This window comes from Somniosus microcephalus, unplaced genomic scaffold, assembly GCF_052327205.1.
Source record: "Somniosus microcephalus isolate GS21.2 unplaced genomic scaffold, FLI_Smic_1.0 unresolved_chr1, whole genome shotgun sequence".
NCBI classification, from domain to species: Eukaryota; Metazoa; Chordata; class Chondrichthyes; order Squaliformes; family Somniosidae; genus Somniosus; species Somniosus microcephalus.
The window spans coordinates 95,089,876-95,102,221 of record NW_028225179.1 but is presented as its reverse complement, the minus strand read 5'-3'; the positions used below and the strand labels follow the sequence as shown (position 1 = coordinate 95,102,221).

Here is a 12,346-nt window from a genome sequence, read left to right as displayed (position 1 = left end):
CCTGGAGTCACTGCAGTGCATCCACGAGGCTGAGAGTTTCGTGGATAGCACGTTTCTAGAGGTGGTCACATCACATCTTAAGAGTGTGCAGGCAGAAAGGGAATGGGTGACCGCCAGACAGAAGAGGAGGACCAGGCAGGAAGTGCAGAAGTCCCCTGAGTGCATCTCGCTCGCTAACCAGTATTTAGTTCTGGATACTGGTGAAAGTGATGGTTCCTCTGGGGAGTGCAGCCAGCGCCAAGTCCACGGCACCATGGGCGACTCAGCTTCACAGGTGGGGATGAAGGTGAATGGAAGAGCAATAGTGCATGGGAATTCGATATTTAGGGGAATAGACAGGCGTTTCAGCAGCCGCAAACGTGACTCCAGGATGATATGTTCCCTCCCTGGTACCAGGTTCAAAGATGTCACTGAATGGCTGCAGGACATTCTGAGGGTGGAGAGTGAGCAGCCAGAGGTCGTCGTCCACATCGGTACCAATGACATAGTTAGAAAGAGGGATGAGGGCCAGCATGCAGATTTTAGGGAGCTAGGAAAGAGATTAAAAAGCAGGACCTCAAAGGTGGTAATCTCCGGATTACTCCCGGTGCCAAATGCTAGTGAGTACAGAAACAGGAGGATAGAGCAGATGAATGCTTGGCTGGAGAGAAAGTGCGGGAGGGAGGCCATTAGATTCCTGAGACATTGTGACCGTTTCTGCGGGAGGTGGAACCTGTACAAGCCGGAGAATTTGCACCTCAACAGGACCAGAATCAATATCCTCATGGCAGAGTTTTCTAGTGCTGGTGGGTAGGGTTTAAACTTGATTGGCAGTCGGATGGGAACCTGAGAGTGGATTCACAAGGGAGAGAAGCAAAGCTGGAAATCGAAGGCAAAAAATTGGTAAGAGAGTTTGGTAGGCAGAGGAATCAAAGGCTACAAAATAGACAGCAAGGGAGTTTGGCAGTGCTAAATGGTTTAAACTTCAGTGCATGGAACCTAGGGAATAAAGCAGATGAGCTAAGGGCACAGATAGATACGTGGGATTATGATACCTATTACTGAGGCATGGCTGAAAGAAGGGCAGGAATGGCAGCTCAGCATTCCTGGTTACAGGTTTTTCAGAAGAGATAGAGAGGGGGATGAAAAAGTTGGGGCGGTCGCATTATTGATTAAAGAATCAATTAAAGCTGTGAGCAGGAAGGATATCGTAGAAGGATCATCAGTTGAGGCCTTATGAGTTGAACTGCAAAACAAACAAGAGGCAATCACACTGCTGGGAGTTTACTATAGACATCTGAACAGTCAGAGGGAGATAGAAGAGCAAATATGTAGGCACATTTCTCAGACGTGCAAAAATAGGGCAGTAATAGTAGGGGATTTCAACTCCTCATTTTTAACTGGGATAAAATTAATGTGAAAGGTATAGAGGGAGCAGAATTCTTAAAATGCATTCAGGAAAACTTTCTTAGCCAGTATGTAGCAAACCAGCAAGAAAGGGGGCGTTTCTGGACCTATTTTTAGGGAATGAATCAGGGCAGTGGAAAGGGTATCAGTGGGAGAGCATATTGGTGGTAGTGATCATAATCCAGTTAAATTTAGGGAAGAAATGGAAAAGGACAAGAATGGACCAGGAATAGAAGTTCTCAGTTGGGGAAAAGCTAAGTTTACTCAGCTGAGAGATGATTTAGCCAAAATGGACTGGAGAGAGAAACTTGAAGGTAAATCATGTCAGAGCAGGTGGATGCAGTCAAGGAGGAGATAGTGAGGGTTCAGAGCAAGTATGTTCCCTTAAAGAAAAAGGGAGGGATTATAAAATCTAGAGCTCCCTGGAGGTCAAGGGACATACAGGGATAGATAAAGAAAAAAAGGGAAACTTATGACAGATTCCGAGAAGTCAATACTGCAGAAAGCCGAGTGGAGTATAGAAAGTGCAGCGGTGACATCAACAAGGAAATTAGGAAAGCAAAGAGAGGGCATGAAAAAAATTGGCAAGTAAAATCAAGGAAAACCCAAAGATGTTTCATAAATACATTAAGAGCAAGAGGATAGCTAAAGTAAGAGTAGGGCCTATTAGAGAACGTAAAGGTAACCCATGTGTGGAAGCCGAAGACATGGATATGGTTCTTACTGAATATTAGCGTCTGTTTTCACGAAAGAGAGGGACGATGCAGACATTGCAATCATGGAGGAGGAGTTTTTTTTTTAACCCCACAGTGCAGATAGAGACCATTTCGGCCCATCGAGCCTGCACCGACACATATCCCACCTGATCCCCGTAACCCCTACACCAACACATATCCCACTCTATCCCCGTAACCCCACGTATTTAATCCCCCTAACACTAAGGGTGAATTTATCATAGCCAATCAACCTAACCCGCACAACTTTGGACTGTGGGAGGAAACCGGAGCACCCGGAGGAAACCCACGCAAACACGGGGAGAATGTGCAAACTCCACACAGACAGTCACCCGAGGCCAAATTCGAACCTGGGTCCCTGGCGCTGTGAGGCAACAGTGCTAACCACCGTCTGAAATATTAAATGCAATAAACATAGTGAAAGAGGAAGTATTAAGGGGTTTAGCAGTTTTGAATGTGGATAAATCGTCAGTCCCAGATAAAATGAATTCCAGACTGTTAAGAGAAGTAAGCGAGGAGAGAGCAGAGGCTCTGACCATCATTTTCCAATCCTCTCTGGCTGCAGGTGTGGTGCCAGAGGACTGGAGGGCTGCTAAAGTGGAACCGTTGTTTTCAAAGGTAGAACGGGATACACCGAGTAATTACAGGGCAGTCAGCCTAATCTCGGTGCTGGGAAAATTATAGGAAAAAATTCTGAGGGACAGGAAAAATCTTCATTTAGAAAGTCACGGATTTATCAGGGACAGTCAGCATGGATTTGTTAAGAGAAGGTTGTGTCTGACTAACTTGATTGAATTTTCTGAGGAGGTAACAAGGAGGGTTGATGAGGGTAGTGTGTTTGATGTAGTCTATTTGTATTTTAGCGAGACTTTTGACAAGGTCCTGCATGGCAGACTGGTCACGAAATTAAAAGCGTATCCAAGGCAAAGTGGCAAGTTGGATTAAACATTGGCTGAGAGTCAGGAAACAAAAGCTAATGGTCAAAGGGTATTTTTGTGACAGGATGGTTTTTTCCAGTGGGTTTATGCAGGGATCAGTACTGTGTCCTCTGCTTTTTGTGTTATATATCAATGATTTGGACTTGAATGTAGGAAGTATGATTAAGAAGTTTGCAGATGATACAAAAATTGGCCGTTTTGTTGATAATGAAGTAGAAAGCTGCAGTCTGCAGGAAGATATCAATGGACTGGTCAGGTGGGCAGAACAGTGGCAAATGGAATTCAATCTGAAGAAGTGTGAGGTAATGCATTTGGGGAGGGCAAACACGGCAAGGGAATACACGATAAATGGTAGGACACTGAGAAGTGCAGAAGATCAGAGGGACCTTGGAGTGAATGTCCACAGAACCCTGAAGGTAGCAGGACAGGTAGATAAGGTGGTTAAGAAGGCATACAGGATACTGTCCTTTATTAGCCGAAGCACAGAATATAAGAGCAGGGAGTTTATTCTTGAACTGTGCAAAACACCAGTTAGGCCACATCTAGAATAGTGCATGCAGTACTGGTCACCACATTACAGGAAGGATGTGATTGTACTAGAGGGGGTGCAGAAGAGATTCATGAGGATGTTGCCTGGGCCGGGGAATTTTAGCTATGATGAAAGTTTGGATAGGCTGGGGTTGTTTTTCTTTGGAAAATAGGAGGCTGAGGGAAGACCTAATTGAGGTGTACGGAATTATGAGGGTCCTAGACAGAGAGGATAGGAAGGGCCTATTTCCCTCCGCAGAAGGGTCAATAACCAGGGAGCATAGATTTAAAGTAATTAGTCGGAAGTTTAGAGGAGATTTGAAGAGAATTTTCTCCTTCATAGGATGGTGGGGATTTGCAACTCACTGCCTGACATGATGGTAGAGGCAGATCCACTCAAGACATTTAAAATGTACTTGGGTATGCATTTGAAATGCCATAACCTACATGGCTATGGACAAAGTGGGGTTAGAGTGGATAGCTCTTTGATGGCCGGCACGGACAAGATGGGCCAAATGGCCTCCTTTGTGCTGTAAATTTCTACGGTTCTATGATTCTATGATCAACCCTGCCCAACCCATTCATAATTTTAAAGAGAGTAAATTTTAATGCTGCGGCAGTGGCGAGAGGAAAAAGAGCGGCCCGAGAGCGCACCTGAATTAAAGCAGCGGCACCTCGAGGCTGCATTTCAAAAACATCAAAGAGTGACGTCACAGGAAAGCAGGCAGTTGATTGGTTGGTGTGTATTACCTCTCTTTTGTGCTCTCTAAGTTAGGGAAGAGGTTACATTAGGAGCTGAGAAACTGTAACTTGCTCGTGGTTATTTAATTAATAACTTAAGGTAAATAAAATAATCAAACAATAAATCTAAAATGTAAAATAACAACAGAAAATGGGGATGCGGTGTTCTCTCGTCCCCATTTCCCAGCCCCCAAACTGACCTTTTAATCTGTTTCATTTCCTGTGGTTTTTCAGTCCTGATGAAGGGTTTCGACCTTAGAAATTGACCCATATCTCTCTCCACGGATGTTGCCTGGCCTGCTGAGTTTTTACAGCATGTTCGGTTGTTATTTCAGATTTCCAGCATCTGCAGTATTTTGCTATAAAACTAAAATATAGTTTGAATAAAATATTTAATTGATTAATTAATTAACTAATAAAACATGGTTAGTGATGGCAGGGTAGGTGGTGTGTAGTAACTGCAGCATGTGGGAGTTTGTGGAGAGCATCGCGATCCTTAGTAACCACATCTGCAGTAAGTGGCTGCAACTCAAGAACTTCGGTTCAGAATTATTGAGCTGGAGTACGAGCTGCAGATATCAGGGGCGGGGAGACTTAACTGGACACTTTGTTCCAGGAGGCAGTCACTCCCTTTAGGTTAAGTAATACTTTAAAGTTCGTCAGTAGTCAGGGACAGGAGTGTGTGACTGCGAATCAGGAAGGTATGGGGACCCAGGATGTAGTGATGGTGCAGTCTCAGCGCTGGACCTTGTCCAACAGGTATGACGTACTTTCTCCCTGTATGGATGAGGAAAAGGACTGCAGGGAGAATGGGCAAACTGATCACGGCACTGGGGTACAGGCGGCCATCCAAGTGGGGGAGGAGGAAGGAATGTGGTAGCAGTAGTTCAAAGTATAGTTAGGGGGATATATACTGTTCTCTGCAGCCACTAAAGAGAGTACCGAAGGCCGTGTTGCCTGCCCGGTGTCAGGGTTAAGGCTATCTCCTCACAGATGGAGAAGGATTTGGAGTGGCAGGGGGAGGATCCAGTTGTCGTGGTCCATGTAGGAATCAATGACATAGGCTGAACTGAGGATGAGGTTCTGATGAGGGAGTTTGAGGAGCTAGGGCCTAAGCAGAGCCACAAGGGTAAAAATCTCTGGATTACCACCTGAGCCACTAAAAAATGGACATAGTGTCAAGCAGATCAGAGAGTGAAATGCGTGGTTCAAAGTGTGGTGTGGAAAAAAGGAGTTTCAATTCATGGAGCATTGTCACCAGTATTGGGGAAAGAGGGAGATGTTTCCTCAGGACGGGCTCCAATTAAACTGGGCTGGGACCAGAGTCCTGCAGAATCAAATAACTTGGCCTGTCGATAGGGTTTTAAGCTAAAAGCAAGGGGGCCATCAGTTGAGGTGAAATTTAGAAATCTAAAGAGAAAGGGCAAGGCAATAGAGAAGTGTAGTGATTTGGGTAAAAATAAGCGTGACAGGAAGGGGCAGAAAGTTTAACGGTAGCAGTGCAGCAGAGAATAAGGTAAAAGCAGGGAAAAATGTTTAAAAAAAGTAAATGAAAGGCCTTTTATCCGAATGCACGAAGCATTCGTAACAACATACACAAACTAGTGGCACAAATAGAGATAAATGGGTTCGATCTAATAGCCATTACAGAGACGTAGTTGCAAGGTGGCCAGGGCTGGAAACTAAATATTCCAGGGTACTTGATGTTCCAAAAAGTCAGGCAGAATGGAAAAGAAGTCGGTGTAGCCATGATAATAAGGATGTCATAAGGACAGTAGCGAGAAAGGATCTTGGCTCAGAAGATCAGAAAGTAGAATCAGTATAGTTGGAGATAAGGGATAACAAGGGGCAGAAAACACTGGTCGGAGTAGGATAGAGCCCCCCTAACATTAACTATACCGTTGGACAGAAGTTTAATCAAGAAATAGTAGGAGCTTGCAACAAACGCAATGCAATAATCTTCGGGGACTTTAATCTTCATATAGACTGGACAAATCAAATTGGCAAAGGCAGTCTGGAGGACGGGTTCATGGAATGCATTTGAGAAATGTTCCTAGTACAATATGGAACCAACGAGGGGACAGGTTATTTTAGGTGGTGTATTGTGTAATGAGTGAGGGTTAATTAGCAATCACATAGTAAAGGATTGTATGGTGCGGAGTGATCATAATATGGTAGAATTTAACATTACCTTTGAAAATGACTTGCCTAAGTTCGAAACTAGATTCTTAAACTTAAATCAAGCCAATTACATAGGTATTAAGGGCGAGTTGGCTAAGGAAGATTGGAAAAATAGATTCGAAAATATGGTGGTAGATAAGCAGCGGCTAGCATTTCAAGAAATATTTCATAATTCACAGCAAAAATACATTCCATTGCAAAATAAATGCTCCACGGGAAAAGTCATTGAACCGTGGCTAATTAAAGATGTTAAGGAAAGTATTACCTTTAAATAAAATCTTATAATGTTGCAAAGAAGAATAGTAAGCCTGAGGATTGGGAGAGTTTCAGAAAACAGCAAAGGTTGAACAAAAAATAGATAGAAAGGGAACAAATAGAATACGAGAGAAAACTAGCAAGAAGCATGAAAACAGATTGTAAGAGCTTCTATAAGAATGTAAAAATGAGGAGAGTAACACAAGTAAACGTTGGTCCCTTAGAGGCTGAGCCAGGATGAATTATTATGGGGAATAAGGAAATGGCAGAAACGTTACACAAATATTTTGTATCAATCTTCACAGCAGAAGGCACAAAAAGCCTACCAAAAATGATGGGGAACCAAGGGTCGAGTGAGGGTAAGGAACTTAATGTAATTACTATAAGTAGAGAATAGGTATTAGAGAAACTAATGGGACTAAAATCCCCTGGAGCTGATGGCCTACATCCTAGGGTTCTAAAAGAGGTGGCTGAAGAGATAGTGGATTCATTGGTTTTGATCTTCCAAAATTCCCTAGATTCTAGAATGGTCCCAGCGGATTGGAAGATCGCAAATGTAATACCACTATTCAAGAAAGGAGAGAGACAAAAAAACAGGGAACTACAGGCCAGTTAGTCTAATATCAGTCGTCAGGAAAATGCTGGAATCCATTGTTTAGGAAATAGTATCAGGGCACTTAGAAAATCATAAAATGATTAGGCAGTGTCAACATAGTTTTATGAAAGGGAAATCGTTTTTGACAAATTTATTACAGTTTATCGAGGAAGTAAACAGAGGGTAGATAAAGGGGAACCAGTGGATGTATTATATTTGGATTTCCAAAAGGCATTCCATAAGGTGCCACATAAAAGGTTCTTACACAAGAGTAGGGCTCATGGTGTTGGGCGTAATATAGTAGCATGGATAGAGGATTGGATAAAGGACAGAAAAGTGAGTGGGGATAAATGGATCTTTTTCAGTTTGGCAGGCTGTAACTACTGGGGTACCACAAGGATCAGTGTTTGGGCCTCAGCTATTTACAATCTATAGTAATGACCTAGATGAAGGGACCAAATGTAATGTATTCAAGTTTGCTGATGATACAAAGCGAGGGGGGACAATAAGCTGTGAGGAGAACACAAAGAGCCTGCAAAGGGATATAGATAGACTGAGTGACTGGGCAGTAAGTTGGCAGTAGGAGTATAATGTAGGGTATTGTGAGGTTATTCACTTTGGTAGGAAGAATATAAAGACAGAATATTTTTTAAATGGTGAGAAACTTTCAAATGTTGATGTTCATAGAGATTTGAGTGTCCTCGTGCAAGAAACATAGAAAGCTAGCATGGAGGCACAGCAAGCAATAAGAAAGGCAAATGACATGCTGGCCTTTATTTCAAAGGGGTTGGAGTATAAGAGTAAGGATGTCTTGCTACTATAGTGCAGGGCCTTGGTGAGACCACACCTGGAGTACTGTGCACAGTTTTTGTCTCCTCATCTAAGTAAGGATATGCTTGCCTTGGAGGCGGTGCAAAGAAGGTGCACTAGATTGATTCCTGGGATGAGAGGGCTGTCCTATGATGAGAGATTGTGTAGAATGGGCCTATACCCTCTGGAGTTTAGAAGAATGAGAGGTGACCTCGTTGAAACATACAAGATTCGTAAGTGGATTGACAGGGTAAATGCTGAGAGGTTGTTTTCCCTGGCTGGAGTGTCTCGAACTAGGTGGCATAGTCTCAGCATAGGGGTTAGGCCTTTTGAGACAGAAATGATCAGCAATTTCGTTACTCAAAGAGTTGTGAATCTTTGGAATTCTCTGCCGCAGAGGGCTGTGAATGCTGAGCCTTTGAGCATAGTGAAGGCTGAGGTAGGTAGATTTTTTGACTCTGTGAAATACAAGGATATGAAGATCGGGAGGAAAAGTGAAGTTGACGTCGATGATCAGCCATGATCTTATTGAATGGTGGAGCAGAATCGAAGAGCCATATGACCTTCTGCTGCTCTTTTTCTTACGCTCTCTTTTTTCTTATATTCTTATGTTCTTATCTCTCAGATTAACTATAAGTTTTCTCTTTTCTAATTAAAAAAGCCCCAAACTGTTTATTATTTCGATAGCTGCAATCGCTCCATGCTGGTAGCAGCCTTGTAAATCATGTTTGCTCTTTTTCCAGTGCTTCGATGCCCATTTTATAGTATGGAGCCCGAAACTGAGCAAAGTGCGGCCTGACCACGGGCCTATACAAATTTAACAGAACTTCATTACTATTGAATTCTGTACTCCTGTAAATACACCCCAGTACTTTGTCAGCATTTTTAATTGCTTTGGTGACATGTGATGTTGCTTTTAATGATAGATTCGCCTGCATCCCTAGAACCCTTTGCTCTTCTACCCCATACAGTTTCTTATTTTTTTAGGATTAGCTGTTGTTTATACCTTTCCTACCGAAGTTCATTACCTCACAATTATTTATGTTAAAGTTAATTTGCCAGTAACTGCCCAGTCTGCAAGTTAATTTAATATTTGTTGAATTGTATATTCCCTTGTGTATATTGAATCAATTTTTTCAAATTATGTTGAAATTAAATCAATGTAAAACATATTTGAAGTTAATTTGCCAGAAAGATAATTTCGGCTTCGTTCTTTATTTTATAATTAAAGGTGTCCCAGAGGAAATTCCCTGTTTAAAGTACTTACTCGCTGAGTTGTTTCTATTTGTTCAGTTTAGTATGTTTACCTGACGATTGTATGTACAGTTGTGTACTTAAAGCAAACATTCCTTAACTAAATATGATTTTTTTTGCCACTTCTGCATTCCAATATTCACAAGCCATCAGTATAAATCATTTTAACGTTTTTTTTATTGGATCTTTGAAATAAAATCGTACATTGAGTGGTTATGTATTTATTCAACATTTGTCTGTTAAAGCAGTCAGTTTTTGTTAAAGTCTGAAACCCTTACTTATTTTTCAAAGAGCCGCTATTAAATCACTAACTTCAGTATCTACAGAGAGATTTCTGACAACGTTAATTTCACATACATGGCCATCCACCAAAATGTTGTCAGATCCTGGGATCCTGCCACTCCCACCAATGGTGCCAAGCACTTCATACTGCTCCCTCGCCAGAAAACAGATTCCATTATTCATTTCTGCAAGACTTCGGTTCTACCTCTGCACTACTGGCAAAGGAAAGGATTCTCCAGGGAACAATTCTTCCCATTCCCAGTTCGGCTTAAACCCAAGCACCCTCCCCTTAGTGTTTCTTAATCTCAGACGTGCTACCGCAGCACTGCAGAACCCGGGGCCATCACTTTGTCCTGTCACACCTCAGCACACCGACTGCTAAACTGCTGCATTTAATCCTAGATCCATAATCTGATTTATCTAAATCTACAAATCGTGTCCCAGCATTACTAAATGTTAGATATCTGCCTCCATTGGGCAAAACCTAAGCTCACCCACTACCCTGCAGGTGAGCCACAGGACTCCCACACCAGCGCTCTGATATTCTAGAACACCACCATTGTTACCATAATCTATCCCACCCTCGTTCTTCAAGCGTAGTTCAAAACTGACCCCACACCCTCAACAGTAACGTTAAATGGCAGAGACAGTGCTTCATCGTGTTATCTCTCCTCAATCACTTTATTGTGTGCTAGGTTGTAAACAGGTAAGACATGAATTCAGATCCTAGTGCACGATTTTTTAAGCTAGAAACAATACCATGGATTCCGTATTTAACCAGGAATGAACAGAATCAGTGTATTATTGCCTGAATACAATTAAAAAACAAGGACATCATGTAACACATTTTTCTTACTCAGTAACCTTAAACCAATAGCAGTGAGAGTATGTAATGATTCTTATCGAGCTTATCCCCTCTGTAATGCTCAATTACCATGGCCGGGGTTTGCAGTTTCCCCGCTCTCGAAGTAGCAAGCCCGGTCCCCCTGTCCGCCGTTTTTTCATTTTAATTGTAAATAAAATCAGGTTGGCGAGTGTAGAAACAGGAAACTCCGGCCTATAGGTTGTCACTGAGGTTGAGCAATTTGACGGAAAGTTACTCTCTACACATTTCTATTGAACAATTTTGGTCGATTTGAAGGGCTGTAATTGGAGTAATTTTAGTTTTGGATGATAGTGGCGCATGGATTCTATCAAATTAGCCACCCATTATTCACCATTTCCTGTTTCCTTTGCATTTCAGACAATGCTGCCTGGCGTGCGGTCATTTTGATATCGGCACTTTTGCGTTCATATCCACAGTTAAAATGATTCCTTTGCTGTTTTAATTCGGTGAAGCCATTTAACTTACTGAAATAAATACGTTATTAATCTCAGGGGGTACTTAATGATATTTATCAGCTCATCTCTGAATTTACTCTGGGATACTGCATAAATAAACGTGTTTGTGCAACAACTCAAAGTGCGAAGCATATATCCGGATTGTTCCATAATAGTGAAAGGGCTATTGTAATTTGTCTCTAAAAATTGACTATCTGCAAATTGAACAACTATATAAGATGTGAATATTACCATCCATGACAGTATAAAACTGGCGGATATGGCGAGCAGTAAAATTATGGATTTCCTTCGGCTCTCTGTCTCTGGATCATTTTGTTTCTCAGCATTGTTGTTTCCACGAAGTCGCCTTCTCACTCTATTGGCCAGCACAATGTACCTGATGGTCAGAGTATTGAGCAGTAAAATCAACACAAATGGAGCAAATGGGGATAAAACTGTTTCCATCCACAAAAATGCTACCCATATGGGTAAGGTGTAGAAGCTTACTTTTACAGAGCAGGACCATGGCACATTATCAATTATTTCCCGAGGTTCAAATATAAAGTAGATCGGAACATTTTCTAAAACGCTCAGCCCACACACCACAGCTATAACAATAGCTGCAGTTTCTTTGGTGCAATATTTTGAGCGCAATCTTTGGCAACAAATGGCCACAAATCGATCAAAGGTGAAAGCGACAGTTAACCAGACAGAGCAATCAAAGGAAAAAAAATTCAAGGAGAGATTGAGACTGCAAATGGGTGTGTAGTTCAGAAATGAGTATGGAAAATAAGCGTCATTAATCTGATACAGGATTACCGCAAATATCAGGACCAGTAGATCAGCCGTTGCCATAGACACCAGGTAACTGGTGATGCATTTGGAGAGACCGACCCTTCCACGGCAGAGAACCACAATTGTTGCTAAATTAGCTGCAAAGAGGAGAAAGGTGAAATTACTGAATCTCCTTATATTGAGAGGATGATCATTCGCCAGTTTATTGGTGTGACACTTCATGAATTTCGAACCTCCGCCCTCAAAAGTCTCTCCGGAGTTGTTTCAACCAAATACACAGTGCAAAAACCCACGGGATCGTGGGCAGCGCTCGATTTGTTACCCGTCCAATGATACTCTCCATTATCTTGAGTAGAGAGTAGAATCAGCACAGTGTTGAACCAGCGTTGCTCCCAATCCTGAAATTTTACTGAGGGGCGGGTTAGGTTAACATCACCCCACAGCGGGAGATTGATTAGCTGGTGTGCTGAAAGGAAATTGTGACCAAGATTCACCTGTTAATACAACCTGCCGCATTTCCCTTCCTG

At 42.2% G+C, this 12,346-nt stretch overlaps 1 protein-coding gene across 1 annotated transcript; it reads right to left on the bottom strand.

Moving 5' to 3' along the window:
- Window positions 1–11,051: 11,051 nt before the first annotated feature.
- LOC147095618 (uncharacterized) lies at window positions 11,052–11,882 on the bottom strand. The gene has a single exon (XM_085973673.1). The coding sequence runs from the start codon at window positions 11,877–11,879 to the stop codon at window positions 11,052–11,054; it is 828 nt and encodes a 275-aa protein (XP_085829799.1). The 5' UTR covers window positions 11,880–11,882.
- Window positions 11,883–12,346: the final 464 nt, after the last annotated feature.